The 24,817-nt window shown below is 50.7% G+C and overlaps 1 protein-coding gene across 1 annotated transcript in view; it reads left to right on the top strand.

Moving 5' to 3' along the window:
- Window positions 1–13,192, top strand: part of LOC119392185 (homeobox protein EMX2-like) — a 94,484-nt gene extending 81,292 nt beyond the window's left edge. The window contains exon 3 of the mRNA XM_037659670.2: window positions 12,968–13,192. Within this exon, the coding sequence (XP_037515598.1) occupies window positions 12,968–13,156 (189 nt within the window). The 3' untranslated portion in view covers window positions 13,157–13,192. The remainder of the gene's footprint in view (window positions 1–12,967) is intronic.
- The last annotated feature ends 11,625 nt before the right edge of the window (window positions 13,193–24,817 follow it).

The following is a 24,817-nucleotide window of genomic DNA, read 5'->3' as shown; positions in this document are numbered from 1 at the left end:
GATGGTTTCCCATATCCAAATAAGGGAGAAATTCAGGGAAGATGGATGCTTGAAGAGATGAAAAAAAAAATCACAGTTCCGCCGCAAGGCCGGAGCAATGATTGCGATATAGCGTAAAGAGACAGATGCATCTATATAGATAGATGGAAAAAGTAAATATAGAAAATGTTCGGAGCGAGTGGAATCGAACCTACGCTTCTACGTGGCAAGCAGGTGTTCTACTACAGGGCCACGCCACTGCGTGAAACTGGCGCTGAAAAATACCCTATACACGAAATGCACATATAGAACAAGGGGCCCTCCTTAACGCGTATAATGTTGCGTGGCAGAAGCGTATAATCGCACGAGGCACGAAAGCGTGTGAATTGCGCAACGAGTGGGTCGTTATAATGGCCCACCCGTTACACACCGCTCAGGCATAATTTATCATCGTCAGCAGCAGCAACAGCATCAACAAGTGTTCAGGTGCGCGTGCTGCCTTACGGGCGCGTATAGTGGGTACTTCGCCAATTCGCAAAAAGGAAGAATTTTGGCGTAGTGGGCACTTCCCAACCGTACTTGCAGTAGGCATTATAGAATAGTTTGAAAGGGCTATGCTACGTGCACAGACGTTCCTTTCGTTGCGGCGCGGTTGAGATGTCTACTAAGGAGCGAAGCCACGCAAGCGATCGAGAAGGCGATGCGAACAGGGCCGATTACGCTATCGCGTTCCGCTCTTGAATGCGAAGCTCGAGCGTCCACCAAGTTTATGTTTTAGTTGGGGAGAGGGTAGCAAGCATACACATGCACGCGCATAAGGCAGGCAGTTGCACCCTCGAAGAAGACAAGCCGCTTGTCGGAACGCTGGCTCCAGCCGCCCCGTGTTCAAGAATTTTTCATCGGTTTTTCATATCTCATCCGAAGTACCTTCTCGTAATGAAGGCGTTATGTATGGCTAAACCGTATTCTTTTTATATTTCCAAACTAATTCTACGTCTTTGATCATTTCCACAAGGTTCCATATAGAGCTCGCCGGGATACGCAACTGCGGGGGCACTAAGGTGACTGGCGCTGTTGGGCCTGTCGGCGATTTGTACCGCGGAAGGGGGGGGGGGGGCAGGTTATAAGTGATGTCACCCAATTATGCATGTGTTTTACGAAATATCGCATTTTATTTTTAAGCGCCCACCGAATCTGCCTGTGTATCGCGGTCGGCACACTCTCGTTTTAATTTTTTTTTTCGTTCTCCATCACGGCGGCTATCGATTCGCTCATGTAATTGATGGAACCCGCAGCTTTCACGCTCGAGGCGCGCGTGTGGTCCGTCTCGCTGTCGCTGTTCCGCGAAGGGAACGCTATACCCGAACGGGCGCAAAACTTAATTTCCCGAGAAACTCTCCTTCTCCGGGCCACGACGCAGTGTGTGTGTGTGTGTTTTCTTCACGCGTGCTTCTAGATTGATCGCGCTGATTACGGCGTAGTGTCGCTCGCAGGCGCGATAAATGCGGCTGACTTCTCGCGTTGCGCGAACGGAAACACGACGCTCGTGACGTCCCCTCGAGCGTCGTGCGTGAGAGGGCGCTCCGTGCATCGATCATGGGAATTGCGATGAGCGACAGCAGGACACGGAGGGGCGAAGTGTCTGCCCGAGACGCTTTTTATTTTTTTAATAACCACCACGATGCGGCCCAGGAAGTTGAAGGCGATGCGCGTCTAAATGTATAGAGGACATCGCGAAAGTAACGGTCCGCCTGCTCTGAACGATGCCGGCGGGCTCTCTCTTTTTTTTTTCCGGGGTCGAGCTCGTGACTGGTGATCCGAGACGACGCGCCGAAAGAGTCGACTCGAAGTACCGCGTTGGACGCGGCCCGTGAGCTCGTTCATAACGGAGGCGATTTATCTCTTGACGCGTGTACGCCGCTATATCGCAGTGCTCTGCTCTTTGTGCCGGAATGTGTACTGCGTTATCTAAGTGCGCGAAATATACACGCGCTTCGTGGAACGGTGCAACCCCCCCCCCCACGCACACACACGTCGGCCATATCGTCGCGCTGACGGATGGCCGGCCGCATCTTCGCTGTTAAACCGTGCGCCCATCGTGGGTGTTATTTCTCTCTCTGTATTGTGAAGCGGAATTAGAGCCACAACGATGATTCTCTTGTAATGGCAGCAGCCGCAATATAGCCGTGCGTATACGACATCGAGACGTATGTGTAGGCATATTTGCGGCCGTAGTAATGCCTGAATGAATGGGCGCGTGAGCGAGCGGCGTTCAGCGAGCCGTATTACATACCCTGCCGTTTGGGGATTTCGTGCTTCTTGAAAGCCGGCTATATGAAAAACGAGACTATATGCGCTTACGCGTAAAATGTGGTTGCTTTATCGAGCGGCCCTTTTTGCCACATTCCGCATCCTTCGGCGTACGAACGACGATACGAATATTCTTTTTGTTTATGCATGTTCGCCTGTATACATGTCAAAACGAAATCGCACCACCAACAAACTTTTCTTAACTCCGAGAAAACTACGCAGCCTTTGTTGGTGTGGTGTACAATCAACAAAAACGCTTCCTGGGTGTGTCCAGATAAGATCGAACACGAGGTCCCGGTCACCATTCCCGATTCTGATGAAATTTACTGCAGGTCTAGGCATTACACCCAGAACAATGGTTTCGCAGTTAGTTTTGCGAAAAAAATTTTGTTCGCCTGAAAAAAATATACAAATTTTGGCCGCAAGAAACGCTTTTCCGCCAATTTCGCGATTTCTGAGTTTGAGCGCACCTAGGGAAAAAACGGTACTTCTTCGTCACAGTATTTATTCCCCTTAAAGACAAGTGAAATACAATCTTATGAGTCTAGTTATTTTTCTTGCTTGTCGAAGCACCTTTGAAGAAAAAAATCACAAACTTGGCAAATCGCACAAAATACCTGTATTTCAGGAATTTGTTGCTGCAAGCAAGTTAAGTGAGGATAATAAAAATCGGTACATATTAACTTTCATACTTTCGCTCTCTTTTAAAATATTTGCGTGGTCTTGTCGCGCTCCGTTTTACTTGATAATTGGGCTGAAACGTAAGTAATTTACCAAAAACGCTGAACTTTGAAAATGATTTTCTCAAAAAGGCCATTTTTAATTTTTTTTTAAATCCCTCTGATTGAAGTCAAGGACGTCATCTACCATTGTGCAGAAAAAACGTTGCATTATTTTGGTTGCTAACAAGTTATAGTGCGTCAAATATGACCATGCCAGCCTAGCGGCCGCGTCGTTCGTTATGGGTTGAAACTCGGACATAAGTTGCTAAAAATACTTGTACGTGACATAATCACAAATCAGCAGCTCCACACCAACAAATGCGCAGCCAGGTGTCATGGTTCAGCAAGCTTTGTCTTGGGATCAGCCGCTTGACAAACCCGCAGCAGCGGCCGCTCGATGCCGCGGGCACTCACATTACATGGTGCCGCTTCGACTGCGGATGAGCCCCGCTTGCGCGCCAAACTACGCTCCGAGGACAAACGAGAGAAGGAATGCATCACTGTGAAAGTTAAAGACCGTTAAGTGCCAACAAATGTCATAGTATGCAACAAAAACTCTGCCGGCAATTTCCCAGTGAGCGCCTCCAGTAGTGCGCTCATGTGTTGTTTTCTCTCATCTGAAGCCCTAAGGATAATTAGGTTCATTCTATGAGCAACATATGACACAAAAGAAGCCATTGACATCTAAAGAAAGCGGTCATACGTGCTTCCGATGGTCGAGCAACTCTAACTGCAGTTGTTCATCTCGTGCCAGAACACTTGTGTCAGCCGGCTGTGAAAAGAAGTGTGTCCAAGTCCTTTACTTCATTAAAGAACCGCTTTTAGAATACTGTATTGTTGTGCGTCCGCAGAAAGATATTCAACGCAAGTCGAGCGTTTATCACGATATTATGCGGCTTCGGGCATAACAGCAGGGAAAAAAATCATCCGTGCTGTATTGAAGGCGCTCACAGGGAAATTGCAGTCAGAGTTTGTTCGTGCATACTATATGACATTTGTTGGCACTTAACGGCCTTAAACTTTCACAGTGCTGCATTCTTCTCTCGTCTGTCCTCTGAGCGTAGTTTGGCGCGCAAGCGGGGCTCATCCGCAGTCGAAGCGGCACTCATGTAATGTGAGTGCCCGCCAGCATCGACGGCCCGCTGCTGCGGGTTTGTCAAGTCGCTGATCCCAAGACAAAGCTTGCTGAACCATGACCACGGGCTGCATAATTTGTTGTGGTGAGCTGATGATTTGTGATTATGTCACGGACAAGTATATTTAGCAACTATATATCCGAGTTTCAGCCATAACGAACGGACCCACGGCCGCTAGGCTGGCATGGTCACATTGACGCACTATAACTTGTTAGCAACCAAATAATGCAACGTTTTTTTCTGCACAATGGTAGATGACGTCCTTGACTTTAATCAGAGGGATTTTAAAAAAAATTAAAATGGCCTTTTTGAGAAAATCATTTTCAAAGTTCGGTGTTTTTGGTAAATCACTTACGTTTCAGCACAATTATCAAGGAAACGGAGCGCGACAAAACCACGCAAATTATTTTAAAAGAGAGCGAAAGTATGAAAGTTAATATGTACCGATTTTTGTTATCCTCACTTTAACTTGCTTGCAGCAATAAAGTTCCTGAAATACAGGTATTTTGTGCGATTTGCCAAGTTTGTGATTTTTGTTCTTCATAAGTGGCCTTCGACAAGCAAGGAAAATAATAGACTCATAAGATTGTATTTCACTTGTCTTTAAGGGGAATAAAATATTGTGACGAAGAGCGCACCGGTTTTTTTCCCTAGGTGCGCTCAAATTCAGAAATCGCGAAATTGGCGGAAAAGCGTTTTTTGCGGCCAAAATTGTATATTTTTTTTTCAGGCGAACAAAATTTTTTTTCACAAAACTAACTGCGAAACCATTGTTCTGGGTGTAATGCCTAGACCTACAGTAAATTTCATCAGAATCGGGAATGGTGACCGGGACCTCGTGTTCGATCTTATCTGGACACACCCTCCTCTGTCGCTGGGTTACGCAGAGCGGTCTTCCTACAAACGACTGGACTGGATGCACGTCTTTAGATTTGCCCCAACGTGACGCTACTGTATGTACTCACCTCCTTTACTTACCATCGTGATTCATCACTCTATTGCTCCCATGTCCCCCTCCTCCAGTGTAGGGTAGCAGGTCAGAGCAAACTTTATCTCAGGCCGACCTCTCTGCCTTTCTGTAAGTAACTTATCTCTCTCTCTGAAAATAGATACGTCCATTTCACATTGTGATTACGGTAACATTCGACGGAAGCTAGATCGAATCGCCGGAATCGATTAATTGTCGTTGGCGTATATATTCTCAAACAGCTATATATATATATGTTGCCGAGCAGTTCACAACACGTTTGCGAAAACACGGTCGGGTTACAGCGCAATACATGTTGCGAGTATAACGTTCCCAGTTATTCGTTCATCTAAAGCTGCCTCACCTTCTATTCTCCTACAACCTATCGCGCTCCTTTGACTTTCAATCCCGGCTTATGGATGCATTTATACTCTGCTTTAGTTTGCATAATTCGTCGGCATGTCTGTCTTTTTTTTTTTTTATCGGCCTACCTTTACGCATCGTCGGTCGCTCCTTGCTCGATCGCACCCTCCAATGCACGCACCACCCGTGACGCTTGGAACGTTAAGGATAACATCATCTGCCGTAAGCCGCTCGTATTAGGGTAATGTTTCGATAGCGGGCTTTGCCAGCCTTCGCGCAAATACTGATGCTAATCGGTTGCCCTAGATTTCGCCCTCGCGTTTCTCCGCATGTAAGGTGATAGCGGCGCGTTTAAATCTGGTCTCCCCAATTGCTGTTCGCCGAGCTAAGCAAACTGGTGCACGTCGTATAAAATAACAACAATTTTAATAATAATAATAATAATAATAATAATAATATAATAATAATAATAATAATAATAATAATAATATAAGAAGAAGAAGAAGAAGAAGAAGAAGAAAAGTAATAATAATAAGCGAACCACTCGGTACCAAGTCCTCAGTTATGTATATATTCGAATTCAAACGCTATAGCTACGTGTAATTAAAACTCCCCTCTATGAACTGCGCAGAATGTGCCGCGAGGTCGACCTCTAAACCATGCATTTATCAGTGTCACCACGTACACTTTCCTCATACCTTCATTTTTCAATTTTCTGCATTAGCCTTTAAACGCCCGACCCATATTAATAGGGGAATACTCCACAATTGACCAATGCCGGCCTTGTAGAGGCTATCTTGACACATCGTGGCACTTCTCCACACTGCCTACAGCCATGTACGATTCTCTGAACCCAAATACGGGCTGGTAGGGGAGCATATACTCAGTGTGACATGCCGTAATGTCAGGAAGATGCAAGAAGGTGAATTTCTGCGAAGAGTGTGCGAGCGTTTCATTTCGACTTGCCTCTTCGGCGAGTTGGTGAGGAGCACGATTTTGACGTGTAGTAACAGCGTGGCGTGAAGGACGACCGCTGGTAACAGCCGAGGAGCGAATTCGCCGACTGATCGAGCAGCGTCCCGAGAAGCGGGCGTTATGAGCGGGAAGGCCGCCATGTGTAGCGCGGGCGACTGGAGCACTCCCCCGCACGCTTCTTTCGGCCACGCGTGTGTAAGCAGCACCACAGGCGCTATTGTGATTACCATGGGCGTGCGGCTCGGCCGTTCTGCATAGCCACACTCCATCGCCGAAGAGGGGGAAAAAATTCCGAGAGATGAAAAGCCCGCCCGCATTTGGGTCCACCGACACCCGTGTTCAAGAATCTCTCACCTCTTCAAGCTTCCATGTTTCCCCGAAATGCTGCTCTTTTTTGGATTTCCGTCGCCGTAGTCGGCTTCTCAGCGCAGATAACGGCGAAGGAACCGTTTCCGCTGCCGTGTACAAGCAGCAGGGCCTGCGAGCCACACTGCCGTCAGCCGTGCTTCCAATCTGCGCGCTGTTGTGCACGCATGCGACGCATAAGGGGTTTTCGTGAGAACAGTCGCGCGAGGGGCTTTGCGTGGTCCCACGCCGATTGGTTTCGCGGCCGCGATAGACAAGGACAGTTGTCGGCCTTTCCTATACTTAACGTAGGCTTTGTATATACGGCTGATGCTGATCTATTAGCTCTTAATTTCTCCTTTGAAACCAGGCGGTGACAATTATAATGATTGTTGGGGTTGTACGTTCCAAAACCACGATACGATTATGAGAAGCGCCGTAGTGGAGGGCTCCGGAAATTGCGACCACCTGCACCCTTCTTTAAACAGGCGGTGACAAATGTTTGCCCAGCCAACGTGAGATAGTCAAATCACGCACAGTGAAGTTGTCACGATGGAATCGTTGCTATAAGACGAAATTCCAGCCTATTTTCAAACTGGACAAAGAAAGCACTAGCAAAGGCGACCAGCCAGTGGTGAAAAATCTATTATAAAAGAAGGCCTGTATTAACACACACACACACACACACACACACACACAACACACACCACACACACACACACACACCACACACACACACACACACACACACACACACACACACACACCACACACACACACACACACACACAACGCGCGCGCGCGCGCGCGCGCACGCAGGAATTGTTAGCACATACAGCTGGCCAATAGTAAGGATCCCTTGAACGAGAAGCTTTGTGAGTTGCCCCTAGGGTTTATGCTGTTACATCTACGTAGTACATCTATTGCAGTTAAGCCCCATTTTTGTGTATTTACACAACATAGTTTCCTTCATTAAAACCCTTATACCTATATCTTAAAGTTACATATATTACCATCTTTTTTTAGTATTAACAATAGCACGACCTTCAAACTTCAGTGCTTAGGAAAAGCCCGCGTTTCCCTCTTGCTCCGTAGGCAAGACAATGCAGGAAGCCCGCACCACTCGGCGAGTTTAGGCGAAACGGGAGTGTTTCGCCACGACGACGGCTGCTAAAATATTCTCCTTGTGGCAAGTATAGGGGGGGGGGGGTGCGTTGTGTAGGATTATGTTAGACCGCCGCACGACAAATAGCGATGGCAACGCGTCCAACAAGTTCACAGCATATGGCCATAAGGTTACAGCACTCGGAGCTGCCACCTTTCAGGCGTGTCGTATTCGCCGCTTTGTCGTGTATATCACCTGCGTTTGTGGGTGGCATCGGTAAGCAATGCTTGGTGTGCTTAGGGGCTCTTGCGCAAACTTATTCCCACGGTGGTGACTACAGGAGATGAAACGCTGTGAGTGCCGTGAACTCTGTTGGAGAAGTTAATTGCTCTGGCCATTACATTAGAAAAGCACTAAACACGACAACACGACGCAGCAACTGTGCCCAGTTGTATTCGCTCCCCTTTCTTTTTATTTACCCCACGTTTACACTGTGTGCTGCGATCAATCACGCAGAATCTATACAGCAAACTCCTGTTGACGCGAAAGTCTTGACGTGAGCTCCTGGTCGTTGGCAAGCTAATCAACGCTATATACAGTACGCGCGCGCTTCCCTCTCGCATCCCTGTACACGCCCCGCTTGCTGTATATTACGCTATCCAATTGACAGTTTGACGCACTTGTTGCCGTTATCGTTTGAATATACGCAACAGCGGTAGTTCTTTGCGTTGCTTTGTTAGTGACACGTGACTAATAAAAGTTGCTTCGGAAGGCGAAAGACCCGTGTGATATCAAGACCAGTGCGCACTTAGGCCCATAGCAGTCAACACGAAAAGAGAGAGAAAAGAGAAAAAAAACAAAGATACACAAGAATGGCAGGTTGGGGGTGCTGATACGCTAATGACTCCATTACCAAGCGACAACAAGGTGCGGCTTTTCGTCGGATTGCGCGTCGCCGTGCGGGCGAGGGGGAAAGCGCGGTTGCTGCGAAAGGCAACAGCGCCAGGGGGCTCTGGTGGTGGCACTTGGCGGCGGCCTATGCGCCGCTAGACGAGCCTGGTTCCCTTGCTAACGGCTTCAGTATTTTCCCAGTATGAGTCAAGGGCGGCGGTCAAAGAAGAAACAAAAAATATGAAGGAAGGAAGGCGCCCCTCGTGCGTACGACGCCTTCCGCAAGGTCCCCGTTGGCTTCTGCTATAGATTGCATTAGATGCAACATTGTTCGCGAGAAGTCCTGCGCTGCCTGCGCACAGCTTCCGGCTCACGTGGTCATTGCTTCGCCACGTCATTCGCCAATTTCGCCGCACAGATGCAAGAGCGGCTTGGGGCCTTCGTACCCTGTCGTTGTTGTCTGTGAGATATCAACTTCCGTTACATGCAGCCACGAAGTTGGGCTCGTGCAACGCTAGCTTGTCGATACGAGCGATCTTGTACACATCCGCCATTTTCACCTTCAAGATGGAGGCTGACTCGCCTGACCCGCTCGGAAATGAGGCATGTAAACGCGGTGGGATCGCTCTGTGGGCGGCGAGAAGTCTTGCTCATATTGTAAGAAAGAAACTTAGCGCAATTTATAATTTCCACAAAGCACTCACAGAATCACACGCGCACACCCTCAAGACACACACACCACACACAGCGTGTGTCTTGAGTGTGTGCGTGTGTGATTCTGTGAGTGCCTTTGTGGAAATTAGAAATTGCGCTGAGTTTCTTCCTTACAATATGACGAGTTACCAACTAGCCCAACAACAAGTTTGAATAAGTCTTGCTCGACCACCTATATAAATCGAGTTATGTAGTAAAGGCTCATACTTGAGCAAACTTGAACCTGACACGGCTCCGGCGAAGCGGAACCATATATGGCTCTGCGCTGTTGCGGTCTCCGAACATGGACAACCCATGCGAAAGCTTTCTTTTACAGGGCAACTGCGGTGCGTTTTCGCGTTATCGGCGTAAGAGAGAACGGTTGGCACACCGGAGCGTGAAAGAGAGCGATCGCGGAGCGCAGTGCAGAATGCGTGATGGCGATGCGAAGAGAGCACGAGGAGGAGAGTGTAGCGGATCGAGGAAACGAAGCGGAGCATGAGTGGAGGTGAAGGTGGCTTTCGCCTTCGAGTCTTCTTAGGCGAATGCTCAAGGGACCGTTTGTTCAGCATCTTGAAGCTGCGATGCTTCTCCATCCTCACTGGGGGCTTAGCAGAAATAGAGAAGTCCAGCCTGTATCAACACGACGACATCTATGAACAAGGTAAAACTGTCATGGTTCTCCAGGCGCGGTAATGCGACAGTCGGCGGCACTCCTGCGACCCTCGGGCCACGTGTTGTGTGAACTGCACATAAACGAAAGCGCTGCCGGTGATGGAGAGGACTGCGTCATTTTGACGCGCGCTTGGGCTAAGCATCCCCGCACTCAAGCGTTCGCGCGATTTGACAGCTGAATCTTGAGCGTCTGAGTGAAAGCTGAGAACCATAAGCAGTCGCGTGGTATATACTGTCAGCTGTCGAGCACACGTCGATCAGGTTCGTTCCAGGAGTAGAAGGCCAGCGTTCCATACAGCTTTGAGATTTTGAAGGCGTACTGGCTTGGGATATCGCGACAGTATTTATTTGACGCGCGTTGGTCATATGGACTCATCAACGGGTTACGTATGGTCGGGCTGCGCGCCGTGGGTCCTCAAGAATGGTATGTGGGCGGGCGGTCATTTCTTTGGAAGTATTTATGAGGACGTTGTTTCGGTAACGCTCCCGAATAGTGTGACCTCTTATTCTTTTTGGTTTTGTGTTTCGTCCTTTGCGGTGAGGGTACGAGCCGCGGGTGACGCACAGGAAACTGAGAGTTGATTGAGCGTTGCTTGTGTTGCTTTGCAGTCAGAAAGTGAATGAAGCTTTTCTAATTATTACTGAGAGGTTTGCTTGGCGGTACGCTTATAGCGTGCTATCGAGATGAATACAGGACGAAAGAGATAAGAGATAAGAATCTTTAATGAAATTCCCCGAGAGGTTTAGCCTGGTTTGTCACCTGCTTGCTACTCCAGGTGTCGGGTGAAGGCTATGATACATACAATGATCCCATATACACACAAATGTACGTACATCACAAACGCACATATATACACAAATAGTAATTCACAAACTTTAGTTAGTTGAGTATTTCTCAAGAACACCAACAGCGCTTTTGTGTGCGCATCGCACATCCGCTGTCTTGCCACGGGCCAAGAAGTTGCCGCAGCTGCAAGCTCGGGCCGCACTGCAAATGAAGTGCTGCCTTCAGAATCTGTCGTCGCGTCGTAACGGGACCAGGTCGCAGAGTACGTGCTTTAAGTCTTCCCGAGTATTACGTGTCGTGCACGTGGGTGAGTCCGACTGCCTGACCTTGTGCTTGAAGTATTCGTATAAGCGACGTCGAGTCTCAGCCGGTAATGCACGTTTTCATCGTTGCCTGTTGTAGTAAGTGATATGCACAGTTCGGGAGCGATGCAGAACTCACCGTAAGAATGAATCGTTTGCAGATCTAACCTTTGGAAACACGAGCTACAGCAAGAAGGTTCGTTCTAGGTGCTCTGATGTAAAGTGAGACAAAAATGAGTGAGGGAATCAGAAAGTAGAGAGACAGACGAAATCGCGTACAATATTCTTTCGCGTTATTTAGGCTCTCAGTCTGTCTGCTTCTGACAGTTGGCGGCCTTAATTGTTGCCCATCTCTTAAAGCGGCCGTGCATCGAGCAGCTGATACCATTTTCTATCGGCCTAAATTTTATTACCTTTTAGGGGGCCAATCCAGCAGCTGATCATCGAGAGATTGGTTCGGTTGGTTTAGGTGTATCACTATGTTTAGCCTGCTAATTAAGGGGTACAACACTCGCTCCATCCCATGCATTTTTCTCGCTGTTCATGAATCTTGTAGCAAATGTCAATGTTCAGTGCGCGTACATATTCGTTTATACGGTTCACGCGAGACCTCCTTGCGAATATAAGCTCTTTGAGGAACGCGTGTCTCGCCTTACTGAGTATGTTTCGCATCGTGCTGTACAACTACTACACCCAGGCATGTCATTGCCGCTCTTCTAGACTCATCAGTGTGCCTATACACGCAATGATGTGGTTTGTTCCGCGGACCCATGGTTTGTTTCTGCCCACGATGTTTCAAAGAGCCATTGCTAGGCCGAGGCTTGCGGCGCTGTTCGCCAAGCACGTGTAAGTTGGATAAGCAGAAACGCTATTCATTTGCAGTGTACTGTCATTTGGTAGGTAGAACATTCACTTAAGAAGCAATAACAAGGCCATAAACCTCGACCCTTTTTAACGCAATAGCTTTAAAAAGCTCGTTTCGCGGAAATTCCGGAGTCGGTGGCGGCATCGTTGGCTGTGAGCGAAAAATCGGCGTTGTCCGTCTGCGAAAATTCGTGATAGACGCAAAAAATAAATAATAAAATAATCTTCAGTCCAAATGAGAACCGAACCCAGGCCTTCCAGGTTTGTCCAGTATTCTGCTTTACAAGGTGTGTGTGTGTGTGTGCGTGCGTGCGTGCATGGGTGCGTGTGTGTGTGCGTGCGTTTATAAACGCACGCACACACATAGCGTTTATAAACGAATCGCTCCAACGTCAGGGAGATATACCCGTCCAGAGTTGCCATGAGCATTGAGTCGTCAGCAATACTCCTGGCTTTACTAACGAATGTGTGCGTCGAAGCGTAGTTAGTGTCATTTCCAGTCGGCAGCTGACTCACTGCTTCGTGGGTGCGGCGAGTATGGCAGGCGACACCGATACACTGATGTGTAGGGTTTCTTGCCGATTAGGAAGAGAAGCATTTGCACGACCACTCCCTGCGCATGATTACCGACAATGATGTCGCACGGGCCTGCCAGGTCTGTCTTTGTTTACCCGCTTTTTCGCAGGAAAAACTGGAAGGAGACAGAACAAAATGGTGTCAGCAAATACCAAACAACGCGACGCCTCTCTTCGCACTTTCGTATTATGTCACGATATACGAACTCAATAACAGTGCATTCTTGCTGTCCGCACACACGAAAACTTAGTTCGTATCTTTTGCCCGGTGTTCGCAGGTGAAGGTGTGGTTCCAGAACCGGCGGACCAAGCACAAGCGCCAGAAGCAGGAGGAGGAGCACTCGACGTCCCACGGGGGCTCGGACTGCAAGGCGTCCTCATCGCCTAGACCGCCGGCCGCGCTTTCCCCCGACATTCAGATGGACGACTCGAGCTCCGACTCGACGCAGCCTGACCCATTGTCGTGACGCCAGCAGCTATCGCCTCGTGACGCAGGAGCCCGCGCAGATACCGCGCGGACTCTGCGCCCCTTGCGGACCGTACGCCGCTGGGCCGCCGCCGCTTTGGTGGACGCTGGGTGGGGGCTGGCGCCGCCGCGAATGTGAACTCTACCCTTATTGACGATGTGTGTGTGTTGTTTTCGGTGTCGACGACGCAGTTCCATGCTTCACCACCATGTACTACATGCTCGGGAACCATGTCCATGGACCTCTCCTGCATCAGACCTCGGTGGACAGCCTGACCGCTGTGCTTACACGAGGATGGAATTCCTTTTCTGTACCGGTTCATTGGCGAGTGAAAATAGTTTAACCTTATCAGGCAGCCATTTGGGCGCGCGCCCGTTGGCACCTTGTGAGCGCTGATGGTGACTGTGACCGCTCATTGGCGCGGGATCAGAAGCCGTGTTTTGACCACCGAAAGGTTGCCCGCGCATTTAACCGTTAAAAGGAAATAATCATAACGCCAAAGATGCTTGCATACTCCGTACGGGTCCTGTGCTCCGATATGGCATTGATTGAAACGGGCGTCACTTGCGTGGTTCCCGAGCGTAATTAACGAACTTGTCGGCCTCTATCGCAGGGTATACTGTGTGCGCTGTGTCGGTACTTCGTGCGGTCGCGCTTAGGCGGAGCTGCAGACGGAGCAGACACGGCGTGTGACGATGTCGGCGTGCCGTTACGCGCCTTACACGCTTTCTGCACTGTGTTCAACTTATTTGTAATTCGCCAGGCCCCTCGCCGTACTGCGCTTATAGGCGTCCACGAAATCCGGCTGCTCCTGGTGTTTTCCTTACAATATTAGTTTCGAGTGAAGCCGCTGCTGTGGTGTTTTTACATGCTCTAGGTTTGACATTAATCCAGCTCCAGAAACTACAACGACAAAGAGTGCTCGCAGCAGTCTCATTCACGCCTGGTTCCAGTCTTTCATTGCGCGCACCGAATCATATGCTCTCGAAGGCACGCGACACTCGAAGCTTCAAGGTTGGTCGCCTGCTTGCTGGCTTCCCTGCAAGGGCAAGTATCATCCGCAAGCTGTTGCGTTTGTGATTTCGCTTATTTAACTTGTGATGATTCATTTCATACATCGACGCTTATTAATTAGGAGTACTGAGTAAAGCTAAGGCATAGAGCATAAAGCATGACTTTCAGCGTAATACACCACATGAAAGCAGAAATCTGGGCCCTGTTAATTCATATATATTCACGTTGATTACTCGGTTAATTTTCGCCACGAAGGGTAGCTTGCAATCACGTTGCGCTCCGTATACTGCAGCGCCGTGAGAACCGCACTTGACAACAACCGCACAGGGACGGGTGAACACCCCTTCTTGATGAACAAGGAGGGTCTAACAAAGTCGTGTTGAGGACATTGCTCGAATCGCCGCCCCTTCGCCGTCCGCGGCATGCATAGCGTCGAACGCGCCATCGAAAGATAGAGCGACGACAAATCGTTCTCCGTACAGACTGTATGTGCCACGATGTTTCAAGTTCGTGCCAAGGATATCGCGACGGACTGACCTCGCACTGGGAGCGCCGATCATCCTTCGACAGACTCGTTCCGTGTGTGTTGCCTCCACTTGTCAACGGTGCGGCGTCAGCGCAGGCGACGAAGACGCGAACTTGCTGGGACTGAGCGTGTTGGTAGGAAGAAGCAAAGGACCACGCTGACTCTCGTGTGCCCGACGGGCCGAAGTATGTGTGTGTCTTCACCTGGTGTGTGTATGTGTGTGTGTGTGTGTGCGTGTACGTGCGAGTGGCGTCCATCGCCGGTGGTATACATCATGTTCGTTGGAAAGCCGTGTGTACAGAACCGAGTTCCTTTTCTCCCTGTATGACGTCATTCTTATTATTTTTCCTCCTCACTTCTTCCCCCGTTTTCTTTGTTCTTGAACACCGCTAGCTCGACCCACTGTTCACGCCCATGATTGCATTTTGTCTGAATGTACGGAGACACTCATCAGCAGAACTCGAAGGTCGAGCGTTGCCTCTGAAACCAAAGAAGCCTTTCCTTTTCCTGATTTTCAGAGGCGGAACTGAAAGGGACACTAAAGTGACACATTAAATCAGTTTTTACTCTTTCACAACTCTATTGTCATTGAGTTCGCCATAGTAGGTCAATGTAGGAGAGCAAATGAGGCTCAAAGTTTCGTGCTTGAATTTCGCGCCGAAACTTCTGTACGCAAATGTCAGTTTAACGTCACGAATTTCCAAATCTTTTTGAGCATTTTGGCCGCATCGGTTGAATCAAGTTTTCTGAAACTTGCTATGTTAGGACTTCGTGCCCCTTAGATCAATTTTAGCGACAAAAGATTACGCAGGCCTACGTAGACGCCATCAAAATCTTACGACATCAGGAGAGCTGGTGCGGAATGCGGCGTCACCGCCTGTGTGTTACTTTTGCGCGCTTTCTCGCATACCAAGCGTACTGTTTCGTATTGCGAAATTGTAATTTACTACTACGCGAAAGGAAGCTTTTACTTCAGTGTCCCTTGAAACTTTTTCAGCATCAGACGGCAATGCGCCTTCTTATGACCTCGGTGCGGTCGAGCGATGCGACCGGTTTTGTGCAGCGTGACGATCTTTTAGCGTTAAAGTGAATTTCTCGAGCGAAACGAAAAATGAAAAGGCGCGAGCTGTATTAGCTCAGTTTCCAACCTCGAAATTCTGGCGATTTGAGGTCTCCGGTAATAAGGCCGCCTATCCCTGTTTTGATTCATAAGGAGTGTTTTCGCTCACGTCATTCATTGTTTGCACTATAGTTTTGCGCGGGCTGTCATAGGTGAATTAGCGCCTTACTTTGCAGCTCGGCAGACTGCGCTGAATTGCGAGAATCGGCTTGGGTATGAGCAGAGGCTTGCAAAGCTCCATCAAATGTCGCGAGTGTTTCACCGGTTGCGCGACTTTTTGGATTGCCTGATTCGAGGCTCCTCGGTGTAGATTCTATAAAAGCAATGCAGCTTTCAAAAATGCCCGGTTTATGTTGTTTGGCGGTATATAGCTGCGGCGGATATTTATCAATCAATGAATAATTACCGAAGGAATGTTCCTTGGTGAAACTCAATGGGCTGTTATGGCAACAGCTTTCGATTGACGAAGTGCGCCGTTGCTTCGCAGCCTTTCTGATACACGAGTGCTGTTCAGATGATCTTCATGAACTCTCGCCGCAACTTTGCCCAGATTTGTTCGTTCATGTGTCTGACACATGTAACGAGGAAGGAATGCCCTGCCGAGTGAAAAAACGGTTCGTAAGAACGCCCGCGAGATTTGTACATATACGAGACATTGTTTTAAAAAATGCGCGCGCTTTGCTTTTTTTTCCCCTCTGTATTGTTTCGAGTGTAAATACGTCGATGTAATTTATAACATGCGAAAAAGGGATTCTCATTAAAGAAGAAATATGCATCAAGTGAAACCCACTTGTTTGTCTGAACTTCTTGCGATATTTGGTTCTTGCTCACAGCGCACTGCACGGACGTAAAGCGTGCGTACAGTGCACAGTGCAGGCCAATTAGTGTGCATGAAGCATTTCTTTTTTCTAGCGACTGTATTTTGCACATGTACAGAAACGCGGGTCTCTTTCGAAGCTGCTATGTATCTAAAACGTGTACAACGCTGACACCTCTACTTTTCTTGTGGTCAGCTGTTTGTTAGCTCATACACAGCCTCTGTTGGCGGAAACGAAGGCATCGACATCATGAAAGAGTTGGTGCGTCATGCCTGCATTTTATGCCTCCCGTGTAACTGCCGGCACTCTTCAATGGCGTCAAGTCGCTCGCCTCCCGTACAGAGTCTTCAAATATAGGCAACTATACTCTACGCCGACACTATAGAGGCGAATGAGCAGAGAACAGCTTCGGGTGTGGCGGTCACGGAGACTCAGATTCTCTTGACAAATACTATGCCCTGCTCTCTCTGCAGCCAAGGAACGAGGTATTGTTTCAGACAAGAGAGAGAGCGGCAATTTGTGCGAAAATGTAATCCGGGTTGTAGTGTGCACGTACTTCACAGGATACGGCCACTAGCGTGGGTTCGGACTTAGCGAGCCACAGGCCGCGTTTGCCGTCGCCTCGCGTGAACTAGCGCGCCGCTGCACACGTACGTTCTAGCGCAAAGGCGCCGAGCGCAACGCGGCAAGTACACAGTACTGCTCTCGAGATCCGCAACAGGTTATTGCCTGCGGCAACACCACAAAACGCCGTACAACGCCCGCTCCCAATAGGCGGCGGGAGAAGCAAACAGGCTTCACCACGCCACGGGCGAAAATACAACACAAATGGTGCCGCTAGCACGTCTCCGCGGGCAACGGGCTCACGGCGACCCGCCGCTGAGAGAAAACGGGTCTCTCGCGACTATGCTGCGTACTCTTACGATCTGTGACCACAGGGCCCGATCGCTCGAGTGAGGGCAAACTCCGCTCGCGTTGGCTTCGATAAGTACGGTTTCGGCGTAGTATGACCACGCGCGAATGCACCGCACCGCTCTCAGCCTAGCGTTCGGAAAAGGACAACGTAGGTAAGCGCTCGCCGCTGGCGCAAGGCACCGTTAGCGAGTTCCGTCCGAGCGAGCCCAAACGAGGAGCCGACGGACGGGAGAGGAAATGCGTGCTTACCCTACGGAGGTCCAGAGAGGGTCTCTCCCTCGCTGCGCGAAACGTCTCGCGGGACACGAAACCCGAGCGCAGCGCCCCCCGTCGAGGTCCGGCGCCGGAGAGAGGAGGTTAAACGTCACTCCCCGCTCCGCCCAGCGCCGTAAGACGGCGAGGAGAGGAACGGCAATGATCGGACGTGGGGATGGCAGAAATAGGCGAAAACCAGCGCAATGGCGACGGGCAAGCCTCAATCCCCACATCCCCCTCTCCTAAATTTGCCCTTTACCGGTCTGCCAAGGCAGCCGGCGGTCACCCACGCAGTTAAAATAACACTGCTATGAGCAACCACTAGCCTCATCCAGCCCTGAAGCTGCTGCTAAAAGGAATACAATATAATTCGAGAAAATCAATAACAAAGACAATACGCTTGAAACACATAATACAATAAAATGGCGCTGCGGAAGGAAGGTAAAGAAAATTAAGGCAAGTGTTCGTGATGCATGCGCGAAAGAGCGTCCACAGCGCGGAGGGGAGGCGGAGGCAGGAGGCTTTTTGAAGTCCTGAACGGGCTCACCGATGGCTCGTCGCTCTTGTTGGCGATTGGCCTGAGAGTCCGACGAACGCCGCTTAGGTGGTGGTGCGAAGGTCCCGAATTTTCGGCTGGAATGACGGGAGACCTCGCTGGGACAGCCAGCCCCCCCTTTCTTTTGGAATCAATAAGGCCGACCCGAACTGGCTGCGAGGCATCCTGGAGTCGGCAGAGCGCAGGCATACCTGCTATGTCAACTGGCTTTGCGCAGGAGCCATGATGGAGAGGGCAGCCAGGCTTCTCGACGACGGCCGAGAGAGCAGGGCACCGCTGGTCTGTCCGGCGTCAGCGGGTGATTGACCCGAGTGTCCACGTAGATGAGATGAATTCACCACGCGCACTCTTTCAGGCACGCACCAATGCACCACGCACGTACGCACGCACACACACGCGTCACGGCACATAGCAGCGCTTTCACCAAGCGCAGCCCGAGTTCGCCGTCCAAGGCCACTGCGCCTCACTTTTCACGGTGTCATGTCGCCAACCGCGCGCGCTCGCGTGGGAAGGCGCAAAGCGTCCTTCGTTCTTCTCCCCCCGCAAAGCACCGCTATTCACGAATCCTTCCGCAGGCACAATAAATAAAACACGGAAAGAAAGTAAAGAGAGCAAAATGACAGTCAATATGCGGCACACACAACCGAAAGAACGTATTAAATGCACATGAGTATTCAAATAAAACAGAAGAAAACACTAGCAGCAAACTGGGCGGGCCGACTTCTTTGCGAGCACTGGCCGCAAAGAAGCTAGCATACTGAGGCTAGAAAGTTACTGAGGGCCTTCGGTTGCGGAAAACAGAGTCCGCCGTCCGGCGCGAAATCACAAAGGTGACCGCTTCCTCAGATTATACCGATGCGGGGTCCGAATGCGGTCCGCCGCACCGGGTGTGCCCCGTTGTTTGCGCGAAGTACCACAGGGCACTGGCGCAAGCTCGTCAGACCGTGATGCAAAGGCTTTCAGGTCTGCGATATGGGCACGGCTGAGTTTTCCCGAAATGGGATCTTTCAGCAAGTACGCGAGTGGAGTCCAAGCTTTCTCCACTCGGTACGGACCAAGCCACTTAGGAGCGAGCGAGGCTGAGAACCCCTTACTCGCGTCGCTAAGGGCGTGGTTGCGCTTCAGGACAAGATCGCCCACCTCAAATGCTAGGTCGCGATGCTTGCGGTCATATTGGGCTTTCTGCTGAGCCCTAGACGACGCCAAACTTTGCCTTGCTTTACAGAAAGCTCGACAAAGCCGGTCCCGAAGCTGTGATGCGTAAGCAGAACAATCTGCCTGCTTCTCCTCGTCCCCGAGCTGGCATTGAATGACACTGGTCACCGGATTTGCCAACTCCCTTCCAAATTTAAGAAGGCGGGCGAGAAAACCAGTCGAGCGACTCTCGGATGTTCGAATGGCGAACGCGAGCTCGCTCAAATGGTCTGCCCAGTCCCTTTGACTTTCGGCAAAGGCCGCCACATTGGTTTGAGCGTACGATTGACGCGCTCCGTCAAATTGGACTGGGATGGTAGGGTGAAGTGGTGCAGTGATCAATTCCAAGGGAACGGCACGTGACACCAAACACTCGAGCGGTGAAATACGAAGCATTGTCAGTGATGAGCCTTTCCGGAAAGCCGAACCGGCAAAACACTTCCTGCAGCTTCTCGAGCACCGCCCTCGCTGTCACCTTCCGAAGAGGGAACAATTCCACCCACTTCGAAAAGTGATCCACGACTACCATGAGGTGAATGAACCCCTGCTTACTTCTGGGAAAAGGTCCCATTAGATCGCAGGTGCCACTTGCCACGGACGCTCACTGACAATCGGCTTCATCAGACCAGGTGGCTTGCCACCCCTAGACTTCACCGTTTGACAGACGTGGCAGGAACGGCAATAGCGATAAACGTCACGCTTCATGCCGGGCCAGGTCACCGTTTGCTCAGTTTTGCGAAAACTTTGGAGCACTCAGGTGACCGGCCATGGGTTCGTCGTGAGAGGATCGCAACAGGGCGACTCTCAGACTTTTGGGCATAACCACCTTAAATGGATCGATCGACTCGTCATCGGTGGCTATATATTTCAGCAGGAGCCCGTCATGGTCCAGCAAATATGAATCCGCCGGGGACTCAGCGACACACGCTGGTTCCAGCCCCCTATCCGCGCCCGCTGCAGGGCAAGCAGCGTAACGGCGCTCCGTCTCCCTGAGACCGTCGCACATTTCGCGACAAAAACGGATCACTTTGCTGAGCCTTCAGTAGCTCTTGTCTGCTGAAAGCGATTCCCATTCTCCCAAAGGGGAACCTGGTATCGCGCCCACTCAGGACCGCAGCAACCGCCGCTTGCGTCGGCGTCACGGGTTCGCTCTCGGCATCGTGGCCTTTGGAGAGCTCACCCGCTGGCCGGCTTCGCGGTGCGCTGTTTGCCTGGATAGCGGCCAGGGTTCGTCCGAATGCGGCGGACTCGCCCCTTTCGCCGAACGGCGGCGAAGCCGCTGTTTCGCCCCCACCGCTTGCTTGTGCAAAGGCACCGCTAGCGCTGTCGCACCGGAATCAAGGTTCTCGGCAGACAATGGGGCACGAGATAGCGCGTCAGCTACCACGTTGGTGCTCCCCTTTCGATACTGCACTGCAAAATTATAGTGCTGTATCAGGAGAGCCCAGCGCGCCAGCCTGCCCGTAGGCTCACGGAGCCGCATCAGCCAGCTGAGCGCACTGTGATCCGTTTGCACCACGAATTTCGTCCCATCAAGGTAGACGTCAAATTTCCGCAGTGCAAACACGATGGCGAGGCACTCCTTTTCGGTAACGGAATAATTTTTCTCCGCGGGTACCAAGGAGCGGCTGGCAAAGGCCAACGGCTGCAACACGCCATCGTATTCCTGTAGGAGAACGGCTCCTAATCCCAGATCGCTCGCATCAGTCTGTACAACGAACGGTCTGGTCAGGTCGGGGAGTCTGAGCTGCGCTGTCTCCGCAATGGCGCTAGACAGTCGGCAAAACGCCTCTTGCTGCTCAGGTCCCCATTGCCAAACAGCAGACTTACCCAAGAGCTTGGTCAAGGGCGCCTGCAGTCGGGCACAGGACGGTATGAAGGAACGATAAAAGTTAACCATTCCCACAAAGCGGCGAAGGCCACGTACGTCCTTGGGCACGGGGAAATCGAGGATTGCTCGAAGTTTCTCCCGATCCGGCTCAATGGAGCCTTCGCCCAGCGTAAACCCGAGTAACTGAATACGGGTCTGCGCTAATTGGGCTTTCGCAGGATTTAACGTCATCCCGGCAGCCCGCACCCTCTCGAGCACATCGGCAACATGGGACAAGTGCTCTTCGAAGGTTCGTGAATAAATCACGATGTCGTCGAGGTAGCACAAGCAGTAAGACCACTTTGCTTCCCCGAGGACGCGGTCCATGAGTCTTTGAAACGTCGCAGGAGCATTGCAAAGACCAAAGGGCATCCGAGTGAACTCGAACAACCCTCTGTGGGACGTGAAAGCAGTTTTGCACTGGTCACGCTTACCCATCCGGACCTGTAGGTAACCTTTCGAGGCGTCGAGCGTGGTAAAGTACCGTGCCTCGCCCAGGTTTCCTACGATGGAGTTTATCGTAGGGAGTGGATAGGCATCCTTACGAGTCACTCCGTTCAGACGGCGATAGTCGACGCACAGGCGATGACTGCCGTCTTTCTTAGGCACCAACACAATTGGAGACGCCCAGGGGCTAGACGAACGGCGAATAATGCCTGCCGAAAGCATGTCGTCTAGCAAGCCGTCGATAATCTGCCTTTTGGCGAGACTGACGGGCCTGGGGTTACACTTCAAAGGAAGCGCGTCGCCAGTTTCGATCACGTGGCTAACAAAATCGGTACAGCCCGGTTGATCGGTGAAGAGCTCATCGTATTGGCGTAAAAGTGCTGACAGACGAGCCTTCTGTGTATCATCCAAATGAGTCGCACAGGCGATCAAAGGATGTGGTGCCTCTTCGTGTCGTGTCGGTCGATCCAAAAGGGGGTTTCGAGCCGACGAGCGCGTACTGCCGGAGTATGACCCCGAAGTTTGCGCGCGACACGGTTCGTGCCGTCCCTCTCGTTCCCAAAGGGGACTGTGAGAGGAAGAATGCGTTGAGCAGGAGTATGACCCCGAACTCTCCGCGTGGCACGTTTCCGACGCTTCTGCGGCAAAGGCAACAGTAAGCGCCGGCGGGCTGATGAACGGCTTGAGTTGGGAAAAGGGCCCATCACGATAGCCGCCATTCGCAATGTCCACAACGATCCCGGTCTTCAAAAGAAAGTCCCGACCGAGAATCACAGGAACATTGAGCCCTGGGAGATGAACAAAACGCGCGCGTCTCATTCGATCTCCCCATCTGACAGTCAACCTTGCGGCGCCAGCCGAATGGGCCACGCCTGTTGCAAGAGTGAATGTCGTTCGGCAGTCCCGCAAGCGCACCGAATGTTTCTGCAAGTGGGACAATACCTGTGCGCCGAACAACGAAGCGCTAGCGCCCGTGTCCAGCAACGCCGAAAATTCACGGCCGGCAATAATGACCGGAATGAACGGCGCGTGCGCACCAGCAAGACAGCTTGCCCTGTACGCAGAGGGTAGAAGCAAAGGTTCGGCCGTCCGTGCTTTCACGAACGACCCGCAGTTCCGTTTCCCTGCCTCACAGGAGGCCTAGATCCGGTGCATTCCCTTGCTACGTGCCCTCTTTCACGGCAGCGAAAACAGCGCACTCCATCTCGATCTCTTTCACGAGACGGAGCAGCCTCGAGCTGCTGTGATCGGCTCGCCACGTTTTCAAAGGATACGTATCGACGAGCGTCACCCACATTGCGTTGGGTCGGATGGCGTCCCTTCGCGTGGGTTTCAGGTGGTGCAGCACAGGCTGCCCGCCTTTCGTGCGTGTAGGGGTCAAGAGCGCGAGCGCTCAACTCCCATGCACAGCCACTGGCAGCCGCAAAGGCAGCGCCATGTGACTTTTGTTGCAAGCCTCAATCCCCACAGGGTGCTTCAGTGATCGCAGTCACACTGCGCTAGTAATCGTGAATACAGTGCTGTCAAAGCCTGCCAAAGGACAGTCACGAATGCCGCCGCACACATTTGAATATGGACACGAAATTTATCGCGCAGCTGGCCTTGCAGCCTTCCAGGAACATTCGATTGTAAGGCGCGGTTTCGGTTCTCTGCGAAGGCATCCGCATTTCGATGGGTGCGAAATACAGAAACGTCTGTGTAGTTCGACTCAGGGACACGTTGAATAGCCCCAGGTGCATGGTCAAAATTATTCAGAAGTCCCTCGATTTTGCGTGCCTCATAATAGTTACGCAGTTTGGAAACTCCACAATTTAATTATTTAAACAGTCAACTGTGGTACAAACTAAGTGCAGCGTCATTGAATAGTACGCACGTCATAACCGGTTAACGGGGGGGGGGGGGGGGGTGGCAATCGCCGAGCACATCCAACAACTGACCAGTCGGTTACCACAACCGAACCACGAAAGCGCGGACAATTTAAGAGTAGGTCCTTTTAGTGCGCCAGCGAACGCCGGTTGTGGTACAAAAAGCGAATCTTAGCCCACACTCTTAATCAGGTCCTGGTTAAATGCTGGCTATATCCAGGAAACCAGACGAAAAATGTTCGGTTTCCTGGCTATATCTAGTACATTAAGCGGGACCTGATTAAGAGTGCAGAGTAGACAAACACAAAAAGATCTATATTCTCAATTAAAGCAATACAATCATCTCACATACATCCACACTTGGCTGGTTAAATTGCAGTGTAACTCAGGTGGGTTTAACAGTAATGTGGAAGCAATTAAACCAGTCACGCTCAAATACAAGTTCAGGTATTCGAGAATATCCAAGAACACTCAAAGTACTTTCATATTGTCACGTGGTTGTGACAGTGAAGAAAGCAAAACGCAGCCGGCTAAGAAGAAACGCTTTATTGAGCGAACTTGTGCCCAGCAGAAGAAGCAACACTCAAAGTGCAGCGAAAGCGGCAAGCACAGACATCGGTCGTCGGCAATCTGATAAGCGGTAAGGAAGTCAGCATTTATATATGTGGCATCGAAGATTCCAGAGTTATCGCTGGTGGCCGCGTTAGTGTCAGAATAAACTCTATTGTTCGCATTGTGCGCGCAATCTTATCGGAAGATTCTAAAATAATCGGGAACGTTCCGAGACATATCCCGTAGCAACCTGCTTAAGGAAAAGGTTACACGTGTAACGGGCGGTTTACATAAACCTAGAAAAAAAAAAAAGCGCGTGTGGTAGCATTCATCGGGCCTGTCCAGTCCAGTACCCGGCATGCATCTTTTCTGATGTCTCTTGAGCATTACTCTTCCGGAAACACGCGCGCACGTGGGCCCACGTAGATCGCAGCGCTGACGAGAAATTCCCCTTCGGCAGTCGGTGATGCCTCTTCTTGGCGTCACTGTCTGAGAGACTTCTCACACTCCTTCACATCTCTTCTTCGCT

This window comes from Rhipicephalus sanguineus, chromosome 1, assembly GCF_013339695.2.
Source record: "Rhipicephalus sanguineus isolate Rsan-2018 chromosome 1, BIME_Rsan_1.4, whole genome shotgun sequence".
NCBI classification, from domain to species: Eukaryota; Metazoa; Arthropoda; class Arachnida; order Ixodida; family Ixodidae; genus Rhipicephalus; species Rhipicephalus sanguineus.
This window is presented reverse-complemented; position numbering and strand designations above follow the sequence as displayed.